At 37.2% G+C, this 22,900-nt stretch overlaps 1 protein-coding gene across 4 annotated transcripts in view; it reads right to left on the bottom strand.

The window, feature by feature from the left end:
- Adgrb3 (adhesion G protein-coupled receptor B3) overlaps positions 1-22,900 on the bottom strand; it is a 773,277-nt gene that overhangs the window by 121,788 nt on the left and 628,589 nt on the right. For all 4 annotated transcript variants that reach the window (XM_060369803.1, XM_060369806.1, XM_060369804.1 and 1 more), the window contains one exon: positions 20,196-20,298. In XM_060369803.1, coding sequence (XP_060225786.1) covers positions 20,196-20,298 — 103 coding nt within the window. The remainder of the gene's footprint in view (positions 1-20,195; positions 20,299-22,900) is intronic.

The following is a 22,900-nucleotide window of genomic DNA, read 5'->3' on the forward strand; positions in this document are numbered from 1 at the left end:
TACATCATAGTTGTTTTTCCCTCCCTGAGAAAACTTACAAATCTTTTGTAAGCTGAACTTAAGGCATATCTGAAATTCTATCAATTCTAATAGCTGGAGACATTTTTCTTATAAAAACATGCTTTTTTTTTCTGAAGGGCTCTGAGAAGTTTCCCAGCAACACTCATTAGGAAAGGCCACAGCTATCGATTAGCCTTGCTACCATTTTTTTTTCCTTGTAAAGTATTTTTATGACAATTTTCTACTCAGGAGAGTAACTGCCTATAATTATTCAAATACAAAGGCTACTGTAAAAGAATTGGAAATGGTGGAATGACACCCACAAGCAAATGAGCTGCCATGACTTCAGACACTTTTTTTTTTTTTTCAATGTAGTCACTGACAATTACAATTTCCATTTGGAAGCATTTTCGTGTAAGAGACCGAGTGTAGATTGGCCCATTGTGGGGAGATAATGTTCCTAAATACTTCTTAGCAGGCTGGGGATGCATAACCAACAAAATGATTCCATCTTTGCTGCATCACTATATCATTGCTAACTCACTGCAAAATACAGTAGCAGTGGTAGATGTTTCCTTTCTAAATATCAGGGCACAAAAAAAATCTTCTAAACTATTAATAAAAACAGAATCTTTAGAATAGAATATTTATTAAAAGCTGTAATCGAAACACTGGGGAGAAGAGAAAACTTCATTTTTCCCGTGGGTAAGGTCTTAGGATTGTAGCATTGGTAGTGAGATAGAGATGATGGTTTCCTTTCAAGCTCTCTTAGCAGAAGGCTGTACTCCTCCTCCTCTGCCTCAGCCACCAAGCCTCCAGGAAGTGAATACAGAGTTAGTTCCATTTTATTGTTAAGGGGTTAGGCGTGGAGACAGGCTGGAAAACTTGCCTGAGGCCTCTTTTACTTGTTTGCAAGCACTCTTCTTGCTGTAAAAATGGAGTCAGAATCCACGACTCTAAAGAAGTGCCAACACTAATGGAAGTAGTCTCACTTGTGTGTACTCTCCGTGAGGGACGGCGCTAGGTTGGCGGTGCTCAGAGACACTCACAGGCACTCGGAGCACACTGAGGACCGCTTCTTTGTGTCAGAATTGTTGTCAAGCTTGGTGAAGTTACAGAAGTATCTACGTTCATCACAGAAAGCAGACAAAACCCAGCATTCCCCAATACTGTACTTATTCGGTCTCACACTACGCATTAAAGTGGCAAAAAAAAAAAAAAAATCCACTACTAAAATTTAAAAAATATAAATACGAACATACTCATGTCCTGTCTTCCAACAAGAAAACGAGACTTACTGAGAAAAATTATAACCAAGATTTTTCAGGTCGTACAAATTTGTCCAAAAAGCCATGAATATAATTTTGAATGTTAAAAAAGACTTGATTCAAGGTCTATCTACGTGAGAAATGTTCCTGAGCATACGACTTGAGGTAAACATGACCTCCGATTTACTCCTATCTATTTGCTAAGCAAAGTAAGCTACATGTTACTTAAACTTCTCCACCTGGGAGATTCAGCTTTTGTTGAATCTTTTCCACCGGAACTGAGAGCTTGCATCAACTTGTAATGCTCAGACTCACCTTCTTATTAGGCAAATTTGAAACAATGTTATTTTTGGTTTTATTGAGTTCCTTTCTGTTAATATCTTGTGCTCTTTTTTTTTTTTTTTAGGGAGGTCAAAGAGTTTAGCAATCCTTCCACCATTGTCGGGGTGCAACTTTAACCTTACTTGACATACAGTGAGAGGTAGGTGGAAGAACTTACGGGCCACTCCTACTCAGGATAGGTATTGACAGACATGCTTCTATTTTTTTAAACCACTTTTCTATTTTTGTTGCAAGCTTCAGCTGCAGTGGTTCTTAACTGGGATCCTTATCACAGTCTCCTACAGAGCCGTTTCAATCTATTTCTATCCATCCTGGAGGCACAGTGGACTGTAAGAGTGTGAGGAAGGTGGCCCAGAAATTCCTCAGGTGGTCCCTAATGTCCAATTCACTTTATTCTTGTTAGAAACATGCATCACAGCTGAATATTGGTCCGTGTTTGTACACCTGAGTTCTTGAATACACTTCCCTTAATAAGTCTCCTGGTTGAAATGTTTGTCCCCGAATCATTTCTCCTTTGGGACCCTAGACTGTACAAAACGCAGTCTTTAGAAATACAGTTTTAGCCCTGACATATTTGATACATAAAAGTTACTGATATTTTAATGACACCATGCCTTTTGTTTTGCTGAATAAGACAACGGTAGTACTTTTGTAATCTATATAATTGCATAGTGTTCATGTCCATGAACATCCATGCAGGTTTCACTATGCAGACACTCCTCACAAATCATTGTCAAAATTCCTTGAAAAAGGACCTCTTAGTGGCACGTAACTTACATCTCTTTTGATTTCCAGGAATAAGTGATAACCTTCCAGCAGGAGATTCGGACAGTATAAAAATGGAATCCTTCTCCATCTTACTTACTTCCAGTTTGGTATCTTACAAGTTTTCCTTAAGCCACAGAATTTTATTATAATTATTATTACTTTTCTCAGAATTCTCCTTCACTAGCAGGAAATAGTTGTGCTCCTTCTTCAATCCTTTTCTGTGAATACAATTTTATTTTTAAAAAATGGGACTTAAATATTTCCTTCTTCATGATGTTTGCTGTGAAGATTTCATTCAAATTCTCCTCTTGTCTACTAAATAAATTTCAGAAGCTTAGCAAATATCCTCTTCGAAGCTGGACATGAGAATCGGAGAGGTTTCTAAGAGCGCTCCAGCTATCACCAGTAGAGAATAGCAACCATGTTTCTACAAATAGATAGGTCTGCCAACATGCATTAAGAATACTGTCATGAGCTCCCCTGCAGGGGTATTCGGGAGAATCTAGTTTTCCCTTGATGTGCATAACTAAACTCTATTATTACCAGAAGAAATTACAAGCAAATGTCCACAAGAGAATGTGCCCAGAAAATCCACTTCTCTCTCAAAAATCCAGACCATCTCCCTTTGCAACACTAATGCAGACCAGTCAAGTAAATCTTGAATATAATCAGCAGGCAAGATGGAAAATAATTAACTTTTTCTCCATCTGTGTAATGCATTTTTTTCAATTGAGTTCATGACCACTTTCTAGCTGTGAAAATAGGTATTTTGTTTACTTCAGATAGCATTAATTTTTTTTACATGAAATAGCTAATGCGGCCAAATGAGAAAGCTGTAACAGGTGCAGGATGGAACACAGACACTTTTCAAAATAAAATCATTTTTAATTGAATAAGGAAAGACATTCAATAAGGTTTATCTGTGATACGAGTGTAAAATTTATACCATCAGGATTTAATGTTCAAATAGAATATATCAATTCTCTTGACAATATATAAGGTAACAAATATACAGATAAAGTTTTACGCATAGTCAAGTTTCCTTACCACCAAATCAACTTCGTGGGCAAAAACCGAAATGACATTTAAGAGTAAAACACAATCCATATACCACAGGATTTCTACAGAGTTTGAAGAAGGAAATATGGAACACATGCTACTGCTTCATTAGTATAAAGAATTGGGCTCTATCAATAACACATAGGTAAATAATGTCTTAGTTTAACATCATTAAGTTTGTATTAAAAAGCAAACGAACATATGTTTTCAGACATTTGGGTACTGGGCAGTTTAGGTCAGATGCTGATTATTTCCTTCCTATACTTTCTTCTTTCCCCCTTTTATTATTAACATTTATTCAATTTGTATCCTGGCTGTGGCTCCCTCCCTCTTCTCCCCCTAGTCTGCTGATAGAGGAGTTTCTCCTCCCTATCTATTTGACCAAAGCCTATCAGGTCTCATCAGAACTGGCTTCATCATCTTCTTCTGTGACCTGGCAAGACTGCACCCTCCAGGGAGGAAGATGATCAGAGAGCCTGTCACTGAGTTCATGCCAAAGACAGTCCCTTCTCCCTTTCCTATATTTCATTTATTTTTTTAATTAAGCCTTAAACATCAATGGTTTCAAGACTGTATATTCACTAATGGGATTTACATTTGCCATTCACTGAGAAAAGTACAAGAGTGCTTGCTCAGCCTATGTTCTAGTCCTTGACTTTTTGGACATTTTTCTTAATTTGAGAACTATTCTGATTCCACATAAGACATGTATCACCAAACTCTGATGGTCTGAAAGCTTATTCTTAGCTCTGTGCATACATTTTTTTTTCTGTGTGTATTGGTAGAGGATGTGCCCCACACATACTAATGTAAAAAGGTACTCATGAGTATTTGATCTGAGAGATGGGCTGTTCCTTAGTGGTAATGAACACGCTCAAGACACTTAAAGAAATCAAAGGCCATCTGTAATCGCATTGGATGTTTTGATACAATGGAATTGTACAGTGTCCTGGAAGACAACTGTTCTACCTGGAGAAGAATATATACTTAAGACCTACTCAGGTAGAACATCAAAAAATATCAAAGGATTTAAAGACAAGAAATGGAAAGCCTTTATCTGTATCAGAATATTTTCCTCAGAGCAGAAAATAGTTCCTTTATTGAGTCCTGATTTCCCTTCAACTATTCATCCATTTTACAGAACACACTATCAGAAGCTCCAAATGTAGATTCGCAATGCACCTTTTTCCAGAGTGTTTTTCTAAGTGATCTCAACTGGTTAGTTATTCATCTATATAGATGAACAATAGCAGTTACTGAAAATGAGTATCAACTCTGTAACATTAAGATTAAACACAATGCCAACAAAAATGAAGCAAGATTTTTAAATTTGGCAAGATTATTTTAAATTTTATTAGAATCCCGAAAGGACCTAGATCAGATAAAGAGATCTAGATTAGGTAAAATGACCTTGAAAAAGATCATAAATTTGGTAGATTAAAACTCTGATTTCTAGAAAATATAATAAAGCCACAGTAAAATAAACCTTCCTATTGGCATAAGGATGAAGTGTATACTGGTCAACAAAATAAAGGTTCCACAAAAAAGCTCACACACATACATGTTTGATTTTCACAAAGGGATTAGACATTCAGTGGAAAAGAAAAATATCATCAGTAAAATCTTATATCAGTAAATGAAATAAATGAACCCAAACCTCACTTTCTATCATACTCAGAATTAAAAAACTGATCTTATATGAATCATAAATCTACATAAAGACCAAGCCTCAAAAGAAGGTTTATGGAAAATAATTTTGGTAAGTATTTTTATGATATGGAGGAATAAAATGATCTCTTATAGAGAGGTCATAGAACATAAATTCAAAAGGAAAATATAATATACCGGAGTTATAAAATTCACAAATTATCAGTAGCTCTTCTAACTTCTGTCCTCTGCCCTTCCCACACCCTCTCTCTCTATCACTGGAGGTGTCCTGACTCTCTCCTGCCCAGCTCTCTCTCTCTTTTGTACAAGGGTAAAGGTCTCTCTCTCTCTTTCTCTCTCTCCCCCTCTCTTTTCCTCTCCCACCCTCCTTCCCTCTCTCCCTCCCTCTTTCTCTGTCTGTCTGTCTCTCTGTCTGTCTTTCAGAGAACTTCATTCAAGTTAAAAAACCAACAACAACATAGAGGCACTGGGGAAGTTCAGTAAATAAAGTGCTTAGCATGTGACTATGAGGACCAAGCTTTGGATCCCCAGCACACATGCAAACACTGGGTTTGGTTGTGGTAGCTGAAACCTCAGGGCTTCATGGAAGCAAGTAGATTCCAGGGAGTCTGAATGAAATGTTTCTGCTTGAAATAGTGAACTCTACCTTGTCTCAGAAAATTAAGGAAGAAAATTGGGGTTTCCATAGGTGTTTTCATGGTGTATACACAAAACTTAAAAAAACAAAAAAGGAGAGGAAACACTTAGATAAGAAACCACAGCAGGGAATGTAGAGTGGTCAGCAGTGAGTTTTTGGCAAGCTGGTAAACATCACTAGTTATTAAGGAAGTGTAAATTAAAAGGTTGGCAACGACATGAAATACTGGTATGGCTAGACATTTCTGGAGAGGGCACTAAATGGTGTGACCATGCTGGAAGACAGTGTCAGTTTGTTTTAAGTAACACACACTCTTAGTCTTTGTTTAAATCTGCACTTCTAAGTATTCAACCCAAGAAAAAAATTAAAGCATGTATCTACATTTAGATTTTATAATAATTTTAAGTAGATTTATTGATAATAAAAGATACAGTGGGGTTAAAAACACACAGAGTTTAGAAGGAAAGGGATAGTGAAGAAACTAGGGAGATTATTTCTTCAAAACACATTAAAAGCATGTATGAAGTTCTGAATAAAAAAATTAGAAGGCACACACCACTGCTGTAACACAACATAATAATTCATGTGAGTTAAAATAAAAAATAAGAATATTTTATATCCTTGTGAAAATAAAAGAATTGACTATTGATAACAGTAATATGGTTACATCTCTAAGGGAATGCTAGTAAAAAGAACCAGAGCAAGACAGTCCTAGTCTTAGGATTCCATTGATATGAAATGATAAAATTAACAAAACTAAATACATGAGAACAGAAGTCAGCACTGGTGGGGACTGACTCAAAAAGAGACACATATGAACCTTCTAGCATGTTGGAATATTCTGCATATTGATTCTTGGTTATATAGTAGATGTTGGTCAAAACCCATGACATCATTCACTGGAATTTAACTGCATGTAAATTTTACATCCATTAAAATGGTAAAAACTTTCATTTACAAGTTAAAAGGTTTTAGAGAGCTAATGTACACCACAAAGCTATAGCTGATAATTTTCACATTGTATACTTGAAATTCACTAATAGTGATAATTACACATGTTCTTAAGTCAAAAGTAGCAACCGTTAGATGACAGATATGTTAACTGTGGAATTCATGTCACAGGGACTATTTATTTTTTAAAAAATTAGATAAGAATGCCAATATCAATGAAATAATTATGAAGGCGGAGAAAGAAAAAAAAAGTCTGGCTCTTAGGGTAATGGAAAAACCATTATCATGTTTTATTTAGGAAGAAGGAAGTTTTCAGGAATAACTTTTCTGAGAATGCTGGATCTCATCTGCAGGCCAGTGATTAGCTAGCCTATGAGCAGAAGTCCCGAGGCAGAGGAAGTATGTGTGTGTGTGAAAGTCAGAGAGGGGGAAAAAGAGTTGCACGCTAGGCAAAGTGCTAACAGGAAAGTTTTGAAGATGACTGGCCATAATTGTACTTAGTAAGTGCAAATTACGAGCATGGCTACCATTCTAGTGACATGATGACCACCACACACTGGACAGTCAGTATGGCAGGAATCGTGTGGAAACAATGAAAAGTAAAGCATATGAGATGATAAGGTGGGAAGGCATGGAAACCAAGACACGGGGGAGCGTGAGGGCAGGGTTACAGGCCTCGAATTTCCTTCTGAGCGCAAGGAAGCTTCGTTTAGACATGCTTCATGATCTGATTTACAAGGCTCAAAGAAGACTGCCAGGACTGGCTGTGGTGAACAGTTAAGTAACTACCAAACGGCACCTAAGAGCTAGAGCTTATAGCCTCTCAGCACAGGTGCCATTTCACCCGGAACCATTAGTTCCAAATGGCACCTAAGAGCTAGAGCTTATAGCCTCTCAGCACAGGAGCCATTTCACCCGGAACCATTAGTTCTGTAGAAGGCAGCCCCAACCAACCCTTCAGTTAGCTGCAGCTAGGGCCTAGCATTGCAAAGTTTCCAGAGACCCTGGCCCAGACTGTCCAGCTAGATCAGTCCTATGTTCAAGAGCTATGGAAATTGTAAAGAGACTATTCGTTGCTCTTGAAAACCACTGTTATGTTGTGCAGGCAATTCAACCGGCCTGCCTTTAGGGTCCTGACAACAAACTATGTCAGTAGCTGTGTCCTATAACATCATCTGGGCCAGGTACTTAGTGGCTGTACCACTCCCTCTCTCTCCCTCTTTCTTTCTCTCTACCCTTTATCTGTCACAGCACCCCCACTCTCTCTCCTTCCTTCTCTCTCTCTCCATCCCCATCCAGTAATTATCTTTTATACCAGGTCTGTCATATGTGTGGCATATTTTTAAATATATCCTAACACTAGGTTTCAGGGAATTTGTTAGGTAGTGATTACCTTTCATTGAAATAAAGGATGCTCTCTTTTAGGCTTAAGGGATTCATTTTCCAGCTTTATTTCACAGGTTAGGAAACAGGCCCCATAAGAGTCTAAACAGTGATATACTCACTATTATTCCCAACCACCACAACAAAACCAAACAAAAATAAAAATCTATATAAAAAGAGAACAAGAACTAATGTATTTATTGCAAAAGCAATAAACATCATTCTTTTCCATTAGGAAAGATCCCTTTAAAAACAAAAATAGAATCTAATTGCCAGTGGGAATTTTAAAGAAATACAAATAATATTTATCTGAAACTTCCGTGGTTCTTCTTGTGTACATACACAGATGCATCATCTACTAAAGACACTCTATGGAGACATAGAATAAAACCTGAAGCCTTTTGGAGTCTGACACAGCACAGAAGGCATCTTGAGCATTAATGAATTATATTTCTGTTTACATTGCTAATGTTAATACTAATCATTTCCTTTTTCCATAACAGTTAAGTCCTTAACTTTTGATTCAGCCTAATAGCCTAGAATAAGCACACATATTTCTTTCGATTTACTCATTTTTTGAATTCCATACATATTCAATTTTCTGGTTAAGAACTGGATTTGCTCAATCCTATGTCATTCCTTTCTTATGGAACAGCATTCAAAAATGAACTGACGATCCACTGCAGAAGTTTAAAACCAGGCTTTAATCTTCACACTCCAATGTGCTTAGTTTTATTCCTGATTATAGCTCTTTAGTACTTAGGTTTGCTGCAGCCATGCTTGTGATCTAATATACATAATAATACCCAACGTTAAGTCAGAAGAAGGGCTAGTGAGGTAAATCTGGACTTAGTGTGGGTACAAAGCGCAGATAAGCGGGACTCTCCTCCGTTTTGTTTCTGGTAGTACTTTTCTGCTACAATTGTTAGATAAGAGACTTTCTCCAGCAAAAGACTTAATGTTTCCTGCTCTACTTTAGGAAGTTTTCTTCTTCAAAGAAAGCAAGCTTTATTGTCTCATATACTGAGCATTTGTTAGGTACTTTCAGCTTCAACTTACAAAACACCCTACTTGGTTCTGAGTGATTTGATTCAAGCTTTTGTGTTTTATGCACTGGCAACCAACAGTCACTACAAGTGAGGGAATCTGTGTTCAGGTATTGCTCTAAAAAAGGAATTCAAAGTGGTTTGTACTCTTTTCATCTCTGTAGAAGCCTCTTCTTATATTGTTGTTGGTGCTCCGCTCCAGTTCTACAGGCTACGTGGGCTAACTCCTAAGTAGATATTTCAGAACTTGAGGTCATTTTTACATAAAAGCACCAACCTAAATATAGGCCGGCCTTAACTAGCACTGAAGTTCTTCTGTTTGTATGTACACCGATACCTTTTGAAGATTCAAGTTGCCTAAGGTTGGCAAACAGTGGCTCCAGATCAAACCTAACCACATTCTCCTTTGTGAAGGCGTATGATGAGGTCTGCTTCAGTAGAATGCAGTGGATTCAGCAAAGACTGCAAAAGCCAACACAGCCTAGGATGTTTATCAGGCATTCACTTTCACTAAGTTTGCCTGCCATTCAGGTAGATTCTGGATTATGGCTGAAATGGATGCTTGCTGTCTTACTCTTTAAGATCATTTCAGTGTTCAGTAAAAATGCCATTAGCATATTGGAACACCAAAAACCCTATTATAAAGGGCTGAGGTCAGTGGTAGCATCCTTCTCTAGCCTGGGTTCAATATCCAGTGTCGCAAGGGGAAACAAACTTTAGAGTTTCTGTTCCTCCAGGGCCTTTCAGTTTCTTTGTACACATATCCACTTTCTGTGACTTTATGTAGCACATTGATATTTTACAGTACATTAGAGATTCTAACAAGCTCTCATACTTCAGCAGATCTTCGCCAGCACTAGCGATACTTCTGACCTGTTCATATCATTCCATAGAAAAAGGTTAAAAAAACATATAGAAGAAGTTTATTATTTCTTCCCTGGTTTGGTTGCTTACAGGACAGAAAAACACATACTTTTCAGCCTCTTTATAAGATTCTTAGAGAGCCACTCAACTTCTCAATTGTAGTTCAGATAGAAATATAATTTAACTCAACCATCTACCATCAACCCAAGGCCTTAAAAGCATCTCCTAAGTTTCCAGAGCTTACCTCAACACTTTTATCTCATCACAGAGTAACAACAATATCAACAGTATATACCTGGGTTGCAGTTACTAAAAGTAGAGCCTCTGCTGGGGAAGTAGCTTTCACTTTGTTATTTTGTCCCCCCAGTAGTGGAGCATAACTTAATTCATTCATGTGACATTATCTATTTTATGGCAGGTATAAAATAATACTATTCTTAGGTGTTTTAAAGTCTACAAGTAGAAAAATCACATCTCTAGATAATTACAATGGCCAGCGTTTATTAGCAAATAGTATCATAAAAACAGTGGTTCTCAATCTTTCTGATGGCTGTGACACTTTAATACAGCTCCTCATGTTGTGATGACCCCTAACCATAAAATTATATCATTGCTACTTCGTAACTATAACTTTGCTAGCATTATAACGTGTAACATAAATATCTGATGTGCAAGATATCTGATATGTGACCCTCAAAGGGCTTTCTAGCCAGAGCTTGAGAACTGCTGTTATAAAAGAAAGTGATTGTTCTAAAATTAGAGGGATGTGGCCTATTGAAGGAACATTAGTGAGACAGTTTGGTGATGTCATTTCCTAAGGTGTTAGAGAAGTCTGACAAGCAAAGAAAAGTAAATTCTGGGGTGATGACAGTTCCTGCAACATTGGTCTTCCCAGAAATGCAGTTCTTACTGTCATGCCGAAGTCCTGCCTTTTGCTTTGGCAGCTGTGAGGGAGACAGTTCTGTTAGTAATTCGTCTCCACAGAAAGACTGCCTTTTTAATTTTCTATGAGGCCTGCTGACATTCCAGAAACATCCCTGAGTGTGCTGGTGTTCAGAATACAGAGACCATCTCATGACCCCCATAGATCAATAAAGAAGAATTTAGCAGAGGATGACAAAATCAAGTGCTTTTAGGAACATTCTCATGGCAAAGTGGAAGGTGATGTGTTACAAATATGAGGTAAAGGAGCAGACCACAGATTGGCTGTGATAATCCAAATGGGAAGTTCTGAGGGCCAGAACTAAACTGGGGATGAGGGGGGAGAGGGCAGTGATTACTGTAATAGTTCTCAAACTTTCTTTTTAAAATTAATTTATTTTTTATTCACTTTACATCCTGGTTATAGCCCCATCCCTGCTCACCTCCCAGCCCCATCCTCTTTCTCCTCTTTCTCTTTTTTTTCCTTTTGCTATTCCTCAGTAAAGGGGAACTCCCTTTCCCATCCACCCCAGCTCATCAAGTTACTCAGGACTGAGCATCTCCTCTTCCCCTGTGGCCTGGCAAGGCAGTCCCACCAGGGGGAAGTGATCAAAATCAAGCAAGTGAAAACCTGTCTGATGCAGTCCTCACTTCCTTTACTAGAGGGCCCACATGTAGCCCAAGCTGCCCTTCTACTACATATTTGTAGGGGGCCTGGGTCCAGTTCATGCATGGTCCTTGGTTGATGCTTTCTTCTCAGCAAGCCCATATGAGCCCTGGTTAGTTCCCTCTCTTGTTTATCTTATGGTGCTCCTGTCACCTCCAGGTACTTTTCTCTTTCTTCCCACAAAGCTCCCTACGCATAGCCCAATGTTTGGCTGTGAGTCTCAGCATTTGTTTTGAGGTACTGCTGGGTAGAGACTCTCAGAGAACAACTCTAACAGGCTTCTTCTGAAAGCTTAGCAGAGTATCATTCATGGTATCAGGGGCCGACATTCTTCCCTAGGGTGGGTCTTTGGTTGGGCCAGGTATTGGTCAGGCATTCCCTCAAGCTCTGCTTAATCTTCTCTATATTTATCCATGCACATCTTGTAGGCAGGGTAAATTTGGGGTCAAAGTTTTTGTGGGTGTGTTGGTAGGACTCAAGCAGAGATTCCTAGTAGCAGGGACTATAGAGACTGAAGTGGATACCCTCCAACTAGACTAGTTCTCAGTTTTTCTAATGCTGTGACTCTTTAATCCAATTCCTCGTGTTGTGGTGACTCCCCCCCCCTTGCTACTTCATAACGTAATTTTGATATTGTTATGAATTTTAATGTCTGATATGCAAGATACTGATGTGTGGCCCCTGTGAAAGGGTCATAAACAGTCGTTACCCAAAAGTTGAGAATTGCTGACTGAAGGCAAGCTGTTGCTACACTGCACCACTCCCTGAGGACCAATGGCTAGCTAATGGATAGCTGGTAATCAGAATAACCTGACACTCGCAGCCGCTGTCTGCATACTGCCCGACATTTGCTGAATGAGTGCTTCCTCTTGGACAAATTTTCTCTGTTTTGATGCTGGAATCAGGAACGCTCACTGAATGTCCAGACTGGCTCTCTTGTCTCTCAAAGTTAGTTCATTACTGACATCTGAACCATTTTAGTAACACCTATCTGTCAAACAATTCTATGTGCATCACCTGTGCTTGCCTAGAACCCATCCTTCATGTTGATCCTGTTTTCATGTGGTCCCATCTTTTTCTGAAGAAAGTTGGGCATTTATAACTGAGCCATCCACATGGCTACAGTAGAATACAAAAAGTCTTTGAAATCCTACTGAAGGGCAAAATCATTCTTGAATGCCAGGCACAGGCAAAATTAAGAAATGAGCCAACTGTTTGCTTCCTTAGTGTGAGAAATTTTAAAGAATTTACTAGAGGTAACAGAATAACTCAAAATAGACTCAAATGAATTATACTGAAGGATTACATTTAAATCCTTTTACAAATGCTAAAGCCAATCAACAAATTAGATTTTAATAAATCTAAATAAGAGGCGTTTGCTTCAGCCATTAGAGTCATATATATCTGAGAGATAATAAACACACATTTGGGAAATTATTGGCAGGAGCAGTCTTACAGGAAAAGAATTTTAAGTAGGTACATTTTGAAAGGTTATAAATATGATTTTATGAGTTATCAAGGAAAAAGATCCATGTTTGTTAGGTGCTAGGATCTCTTTGTCTAAAATCTAAGAAGTAGATTTTCCTCATAAGTCTATCACTTGGTGCTTGAAGAAAACAGGTCCCAAAGAAATGCATCTTTATCATATTATCTGAGATACTGTCCAGAGTTGGAAATGTTCATCCTTTGTGAAACTATCATTTTCAACATGATAGACACAAATGGTAGGTTTATGGAAATTCATTTATGTCTTAGCTCTCTTTGTGCCTTATGAAGAAGCACCTGAAGTGAGAACTCTTAAGAGGGAAAGATTTCCCTTAACTCTGATTTTAAAGGTTTCAATCCACATTCCTGGTTCCATGACTCTGTGTCTGAAGGACATACATATGCATACATATAGTGAAGCTATTTGCTTCCAGGCAGGCCAGAAAGGGAGCAGCAAATTAATAGAATGGGTACAGAAAGATACATCACCCAACAGAGAACCCCACTGACCCATTTCCTTCATTTCAGGCCCACCTTCCACAGGTCTATTACTTTCCAGAAGTCTACTCAAATTTTGTACCAGTCAGTAGAGTAGAACACTCATTAAGTCAGAACCCTCATAATCTAATCATCCCCGGGAATGCAAGCAGACAGAATCAGAAGGAAGGTTTGCTAACCTTTCAGGCATTTTCAATCCACTCAGGTTAGCACTTAAAATTAGCCACCACAATTTGTTTATTTGATAACCATTTGTCATATGCTGACAATGCCTGGACTATACACTGGCAACAGGTTTAAGGATGAGTATATGTAAGTCTCAACCCCTCTGTATAGAGGAATATATTCAGTATATATGCACATGAGCTAGACTAAGTCTTTTAAGCAGTAGATGGCATTGTGATGGCAGAACAATTCTCTTGGATGGAGCAGGAAGCTGTCAATTGACTTTGGTGAGCTGTAAGCAAGTGTGATGAAATAAAACCCAATAAAATAGAATGAAGCTGGAGAGGTCAGTAGAATCATGCTTAAGATTGTGGCAAGTTTGTAAGTTGTAGAACTCTTAAGTTAAATATATTTCTGATTTCTAATGCATCAATTGGTGAAAAAGAAGAGGATATGAACTCTGATTAAAATATGTTCCATTCCTTTCATACTACCACAATAAAAAAAATCACTTTGTAGACAGTACATATAGGCATGGGTCAGATTAAATTTAGTTCCAAGAATTGAGCTATGGAGTAGAGTGGGTTAAATGATACTATGATGCCCTAGCTGTATCTGACAGAGCCAGGGCTCAGTTTGAGAACCAAGGGTTCAACAGAGATAAAGAGATGAGGTATTGGCAGTGTATCATGGGAGACAGAGATAGTAAGGATAACTTTCAAAGTTCTAGCATATATAATTGGTTAGAGACTACACAAAAGGCGCTCAACATTTAAAAAGTGTGTCAATGTGGAATGAGGACACAGACAGCGAAGTGAGTAGTGAGTAGGAAATTCGACAAGAGGAAATCTGAAGCTCAAAAGAGAATCAGATGTACATATGGCATCTGTCATTATCACCAGCACAATCATAGCAGACATTCAAGGAATGCTTATCAAGCACTGGGCTCTGGGATCAAAATGTTACAGGTACTAGGTCATGTAACCTTGACAAGAAGCTAAGCTGTGGGGCTGTGTACCATATTCTGGGTCAGATAACCAGTAGCGAAACATTTAGATTACTTAGGCTTTCCCCCTGAAGAGACTCTTAATCACCTGCATCTTAGGTAGAGGCGGATTTCTCCTAGCACAGAATGCAGATAAATTAAACTCAAGAGCAGGGAATGTGTTTTATGTGGCGCTCAGGGATACAGAATGAAAGCTGTGAGGCGTTTAGTCAGTGTCTCTTCTCTGAAGCTGAAAATGCGTCAGCAGTCGCAAGCCTGCATCTAGTTGAAGGTGCGAATAAGCCGTGTCTATGGTCAAAGCGAGTCCTAAGTACATTAGGAGAAACAAGTCTTGACACAACTTAAGATCTCCTAGGACAGAGGCTTCATAAGGAGACCGACAGAGCTGAAACATCTGGGTTCAGGGAGTCCTGCAGAGACTGACACCCCAACCAAGGACCATGCATGGAGATGACCTAAAAGCCCTTCTCAGATGTAGCCCATAGATCCAGTCTCCAAGTGGGTTCCCTAGTAAGGGGAACAAGGACTGTCTCCTGACATGAACTAAATGGCCATCTCTTTGATCACCTCTCTCTGGGGGTTGGGAGGAGCAGCCTTGCCAGGCCACAGAGGAGAATTTCATTTTTAAAAGGTACAAGAAAAAAGAAAAGCATTTTCCATTTCCCATAATTTTCTGATTTGGTCTATCTTTATTAAACACACAGTTAAAAACTAAAGAATTAAAAAAAATGTCAAGTGAACTGTAGGGATGGCTTGGCTGTTAAAGGCAAATCTCACAACCAAAACCACATCATGCTTAGAAAAATAAAATAAACACAAGACAAAGAGAGGCAACTTTGTAGAGTTTAAATGTCTAAGACAACAATCTTCAGTATCTTTTACAGGTTTTAATTAAAAGATATAGCTAGTTACACAATCCAAATCTATATACATTAAAAAACTCATGAGATCAACCTGCCTAAATATTATTGAGAAGGTTGCAAACATACCAAGTAGTTTATTGTTTCACTTTACTAGCCAATGAGGACTTTTGATTGAATTCTCGTCTCCTAAGAGTAAAGTTATTGTATAATTTCCCCTCATGTATTTGAATATTTTTCAAAACTTTAACCTTTTGTTCTGGATAGAATGACTTGAGCTTATTTTATTATATTTTGTCATTTTCCATAGGATACAATAGTTTAATATTTAATCATCAGGGGTCCAGTAATGTACAAGTCATTAGGATCAACTTGCATTGTTTGCAGAAGGTCCATACTTCCTAAGAGGCATCTGCATGCTCTTCTGGTCTAGTTTTACCTATACACAATTAACATATAACTCTCCACCAAACTCAGTGCAAAAGATTGGCCTCAATTGAGAGTTGTATTTCGTTAATTGTTATATATTAATACATTTCCTTTGTTAAAAAATACAGATATTCAGCATATATGGATTGATGAATAGTATTAGTCATACCTTACTTTTGAATTTTTTGCTTGTTTGTTTGTTGATACAAGATCTGAGAACTCCTGGCTGTCCTGGAACTCACTTTGTCCAACAGGTTGCTCTCTAGCTCACAGAGTGCTAATCCACTTTCCTCTGCCTCCTGGGTGCTGGAATGAAAGGTGTGAGCTAACATGCCCTGCATATTTCTATCTTTTAAATAAATTCTATTTAATTTTCCCCTGGAAACTTGAATCTTGGACCTTTGAGAGAATGGGCCACAGCTGTATGCCCAACCATTCTGTTACTAGACATTAGACTAGGTATATTTCTGATTGAGCCTTACTGAATAAAGGCCACAGAAGCCTGCAATGGAAGAGTGCTGTGTCCACTTTCAGAGGATATCCCATATAGGTTATTGTCTAAGTATCAAAAAGCACAAAGGATGTGTGCTCTGCCTGAGTCTCCCAAACAAGTTTTGTTCTTGATTTGTTAACAAGCATTTGTCCAATAACTGTCTGTATGTGTGCTGTTTCATTATAATCTAGTAGTGAGGTTGAGGATGGGATGCTGTCTAGGAACTGTCAAGAGTACACTGAAATTCTTGGTTCCTTGTTATTACTTAACCACCACCACCAAATAATAAATTGAAATAATTTTGAATAACAAAAATAATTTTGTCCGACTTTGCTTCCTTCTGTTGAGTTCTATGGAATTTTTGGAATGTTAAAGCTATCACAGACTTTTGGAACAAAACAAAAATATATTTGGAGCAATTTTGGTAAAGTAAACTAGTTCCTGAATTTATCTGTGTCTTAAATATTCCTTGCTTGTTGCAAAGTAACAGCATCAAAATTAATCCTGAAAACTATGCTATTATACGTGATTACTTTACGGTATAAACGCATGGCCAGTAAATCTGAGTGAAGCATGAATATCCTGCTTGAGGTTTTTAAATGCATAAAGAGATCAAAGGGCAAAGCTGCTTCAAAATACAATGAAGTGAATTATAATTAAAATTTACAACAGCATTTTAAGGAGAGATAAGATAGTGCATTTGATTCCTTGTTTTACTGCCAGCCATTGAAGCTATAGTTTAAATATTGAATATATTCATCTCTTAAGCAGTGGACTATTTTGGCTTGTTTCTATCCCAATTCAAAAGCAAGCAGAGAGCACAGCATGATAATCAGGTCAATTATATTTCAGCAGAGAGTCGGAAAAGACTACACTTCAGCATGATTTTGGACAGCAGCAGCAAATGCCAGTTTTCACACAAAGTAGACAAGACAGTAGTACCAAATAATTTGCTCATCAAGAATCTTTCTCATGTGTTTCCATTTTTCAAGTGGAGATTACTAAAGCACTAGTCAAAACTTGTCAGGAAAGTCAAACATAGAAATCAAACCAATTAGAATTTGTCTATAGTAGCTAAGGAGTCCTACATACAATCCAAACGAAACACAGTTGGTCACCAATCAATGTTTTTACTTTTAAAATTTTATGTCCTTGGAAGTTATATAGATCATATCTATATGAATTATATATTTTTCATCTTGGTGTATGGGAAGGTGGGTATCAACTTTCACATGCCAAACACTTATAAAATCAAATATGACCCATTTAATTAAATTCAAAACGTGTATCACATACACAATTGCTCCCCCTAGGAAATCTGATATTGCTGAGAATGACTTAGAATAAAATTTTATTTTTTTCCCATTTTAATCTCCTCTTAACTCTACTATGAATTGTCCTAAGCTTGTAAGAACATCAATGCTGAACCAATAACACAAAATTAATGCAGAACAAGATGAAAACCACATAATAACCACCACCTACTGTCCGTGCCTCCCCATGAGCATCAATAGCTAGCAGCAGAAATTAGCATAGTCAATCTGGAACAAGCCCACCATGGCTCCGACACCGCACGTACTCTACTCTGTAGTTAGTTTCCCGGGGAGAAACCATACCACATAAAACTTTTCTTTAGTTCTTAATAAGCACACACCAGCCATTTCTCACAATCAGAAATGAAAAAGAAGCAAGACTTGTCTTATCTCGTCTCTTACATGGAAAATACTTGGAAATATCAAAACGATATTTTTATTTATAAAATGAGGACACCAAAAACTTGCAAAGGCCAAACTGGACATAGAAGGAGTTTTTGTTTTTGTTTTTTTTTAAATTCATTTTTGAACATTCTGGTTTCTAGATATAGCTAACATTTGGATGTACACAATCACAGCCTCATTGTCATTAACCACGTGTCATCATTGAACAATTGAAATGTAACTAGTAATAAACACTATTAAACGTTCTATCTCCTAGTTGTACTGATAGTTTCATGTTACAACACATGAGACAGCGTTAAAAGCATATTCTCTACTGAACATCACTGTTCTTCATGGTGCAAAGAGAGGCATAACCCTAGAATTTAGGATGTAAAAACTGATGGGAAGTAAGCATTTTACACAAAATTCTTTAAAGTGAGCTCAAACAAATTCTAGCTTGATTTGTTTTTCAAAGTTCTTCGACTCAGTTTACGATCTCTGCTTTAGAGGAAAGCACTTGTTTTCCCCAGAAAGCTCAAAGACAGTCAGCTAAGGAATTTACACTAAGGGACTAAGTGAAGAAAGAGGATCTAAAGCCCAGCACATGGGGAGGATCGGATGAACAGAGGGCATGATAGCTGAGAGTTCACCTCCTCCCTGTCTCCTTCTCCTTCACTTCTTCCAACTGCCCTCTCCTTCTCAGCTGAGACTCATGCTCACCTCATCCTTTCACCTGCAGGTACCTTCTTTCCTCCTCCCATTTCTAATTGGTTGCTTGCACTTTGCTCTTCCTTTCTCTCTGTTTTCCATTCTGCTGTCTACTTCTTTTTAAATATTTACACTCATTGCTCCTAATATGGCCATGTACCATATTTAGTAATAAGTCTCTTATTATTTTGTCCCTTTACGAAGTAAAAGAAACAAAAAAAAAAAAAAATGATGTATCAAAAGAACATGGAAGTAGTTTGTGCTTTAATAGGCTAATGGTTTAATGTTTTGCTTTGTCTTAAGGGTTAGTGGCTTTACCCTGAGTCTTCTTGGCCTACAGCATTGTGGCTCAAGGAGGAAAAAGTACCTATAAGGTCCTATCTAGACCCAGAATAGAGTCTTTCCATAGAAATTGTGAATCTTAGGGCTGAAAACTGGCAGGATAATCACATGACCCACAATTTTTATACATGTACCATGAGTACCTATTGAAAAAGTTTCTAAAAAGATCATTTCAGTTTCTAATTTTAACTATTGGATTTTTGTGTTTAAACTAACAAGTTTTAAGAAGAAATTAGTTCTAAAATAATGAGGCCTAGGTAAAGTAATTTGAGGCTTGGTTTCCTGAAATATAGTAAAGACAGTCATTTAAGGAAGGAAATAAGAACCTTTACCAAAACATATATTGGTCAATTCCTACAAATGGGACTTGTAGTTCTACACTCTAATAAAGAGTGGATATATACTTAAAAAAACTATAATGTTGCTTAGCTCTCAAAATGCTTTCAGTAAAGAAAACATTCTGAGAGGTCTAAGCATAATTGTAGATCCTGTAATTATTGTATATAAATCCTTTTGGATGTAGATTTTTAATGATATTACGGTTGTAAATTCATTGATTCAGTCATTTTAGTAATTGTTATGTTCATAAAACAGACCTAAACACAGACACTATGTCTGATTTTGGTTGAACACTCACTGCACAATTGGGACAATAAATAAAAATATGTGTTTTGATCCCTCAGTGCTTTGAAGACATACAGATTTGATGTCATTCTTGACGTATGTTCCAATTATTACACAGTCTCCAGCGCTACAGATGTAAACCAACAAAAGATTGTTCATAGACTGTAATAGGCAGTGCATTAATTAAGAAACAAAAGTGGCGAGTAAAATCACATATATCAAAAATTATTTAGAATAAATACTTAGGCAAACCCATATCCAACTATATTCCAAAACAAATGCAGAAGTAGAGTCAGAGTACTTAACAGCTGTACCTTATTGTGTGTCTGAGTCTGTCCAACCAGAATGAGGATATTGGATGAGATGATTGATAGGCAGAAGTTAATTAGAATTATGGACCTCTCAGAGCGGATGTACCTAGTCAACAAGAGAAAGAAATATAATTTCATTTTGTGCAATTAGTAGAATTAACTAGAAAAAAAAAGCTTTGACCCCAGACTTCATATAAAAAAAAAAATGGCAAACCATTTTTTCATATATATTTTTCTTAGGTTCCAAATTTTAGAGTACATGATATGTGCAAAAAACATTTAGACTTCTGTAATGTCAAAATTGACAGAATGTAAGTTATACATATGTGAGAACAATGCATTCTTTTGTCTAGATATATGGCATGTCCCGGAACTACTTCAATTATTGTAACCCCCTTCTTACATATGTACATAAACATTTATAAGATCTACGTTGACTGTTAAAAACACAGTTCCAACAGTAAAGCCCTGCCCTGTTTCTGAGGCAACTCTTCCCTATACTAGAAAGATGTATTACTTTTTGTGAGGCCATGAACATCAGTATAAATACTCAAGCATTTTTTAATGGACCTTATGTAGCAAAGACCTTATGTCTTTGAGTATCTCTTTCCGGAACAACAACAACAACAAAATAGCAAAAGTATTTAGAAATAAAAATGAACACAAATTATCATTCACCATTAGACTGAGGCATTCTCATTGACTGCCATGTTTTACCCTTAGCAAGAAAAGTGTATATAAAATTTGTTACATAATTTTGAAGTGCACCAAGAATGCAAGTAACAGCAAAAACTGTTCAGAATGAAATGTTTCACCAGCTGTTTACCCTAAAAGTGTAGCAGTTATTTTCTTTAACGGTACCCTGTGGTAATCACTGAATGACAATAACTGCAAGAGAACCATGTGCTTCTTGTGTGTTTCAGCCTGTTCCATTTGTATGGAACATGGGATAACATGGGATCTCATTCCACAGCAATCGCAGGATTTTCCATGCAATGCTATGGAGGAGCCAAAGATCTGGAAGTACTTTTTCAAAGACAGAATCTCACAAATCTCTTCTTTCTCTCTCCCTATTTTATCTTTGAATAGTATGCAGGCAGTAACCACATATTCCAGAAATGAACGCAATATCAAAACAACAGTAACACCAAAACCACAAAAATAAGGTTTCATAATGTAAGAGCATTTTTCTTCACAAAATAAGCCCAAATTGGATGGAGTTAGGTTGACAGCACAAAACGGGCTTCAGGAGTTATTGGACCTTTCTCATGCATTCTGAATAGCTAAGCATATAAGAAAGCACACACTGGGGTGCTAAAGGTATCAACAAATATTATGTTGTTCCCTTTCTGTGGATGGAGGCTATAAATCTTTTCTGATGTTAATGGCTTCCATGGTAGTACAAATACACATCTTGACACGATCAAAAAGCATTTCAGTGACATTTTTCTGCTTATAAGTAGAAAAAAAAAAAAAAACAGACCAGGTAATGAAAGACCAACTGGCTGCCCTGAACACTGTGGAGATGTTTCCTTTTCTCAACAATACTGAGTCATATTGTAGCTTTAAATATTGCGGAAAAAAAATGTCACTGCTTTCAACATTGTTGTCTGACATTCTATATTTTAAAGAAAATGTGTGGACTCTTCATGTCGATAAGTGGACTGAAAGGACATGCTAAATTGCTTCTTGATGTACCAGTGCATTTCTGCTAGTTGTATGGATAGATGGAAAGAAAGCAGCTTACTGCATTATTATTATTATCAGAAGCATCATCATCATAACAAACATTATCATGATAACCCATAGTGTTAATGGCAAAGACAGCAATATCTCTGAGAATTGAATGGAAGAGTATCACATGAAAGACAAGCAGTGCCACCAAACTACTCTTCCAGCTCTGTCAATTTTTATGGAATATTTTTAATAACTACATGGAACATCTAAACATTCTAAAATAGCATGTTATCTATAAAGTAACTTATATGTTAATACACTTTAGAAATCACTAGAAATACATTAATCCTAAATATTTTCATTAGGAAAAAGTCAGGAGGATCCCAACATGCTTACAGCTGAATAAAAAATGTTTTAGGGTGTATTTGGTGTTTATAAAGTACTTTGAATCATGCTATAAGATCCATGAGTCTTGATAGTTCTTTCAAGTTGTAATTATTATTTCAATTTTCCTGTGGATAGACAATAAGGAGATGACCACTTATTTCTTAGGAATCCAGATTTGTGCTGTTTCTCGGTACTCCCTTTTGTAATTCTCAACTTCAGGAAAGGTTTTGTTAGATTCTTTAATGATTTTCAGAAATTCCTAGAATTCTGTTGTAGTAAGTGGCTATCCTGAATTTTCTGAATTTTAGGAAACTCCGTGTGGATGACAAATATATCATATGCTGACCCTGGCTATTCTAGGTGTGTGTGTGTGTGTGTGTGTGTGTGTGTGTGTGTGTGTGTGTGTGTAAAGAGAGAAAGAGGAACAGCGGGAGGGAGAGAGAGAAGGGCGGGTGTGGGAGGAGGGGTGTAACAGAAGGCAGAATAGGTATCTGAATAGAAATGACTGAAAATGGAATTTACTTCTACAGGCTCCAATGCTTATGAATTATGATGTTATCATGATTATCTAATATCTTAAACAATTCCTTCATTAAAAAAGATATTTCATTCATGCAATTTGGGAAACTATATTCTTCCAAGCT

This window comes from Meriones unguiculatus, chromosome 16 (assembly GCF_030254825.1).
Source record: "Meriones unguiculatus strain TT.TT164.6M chromosome 16, Bangor_MerUng_6.1, whole genome shotgun sequence".
NCBI lineage: Eukaryota > Metazoa > Chordata > Mammalia > Rodentia > Muridae > Meriones > Meriones unguiculatus.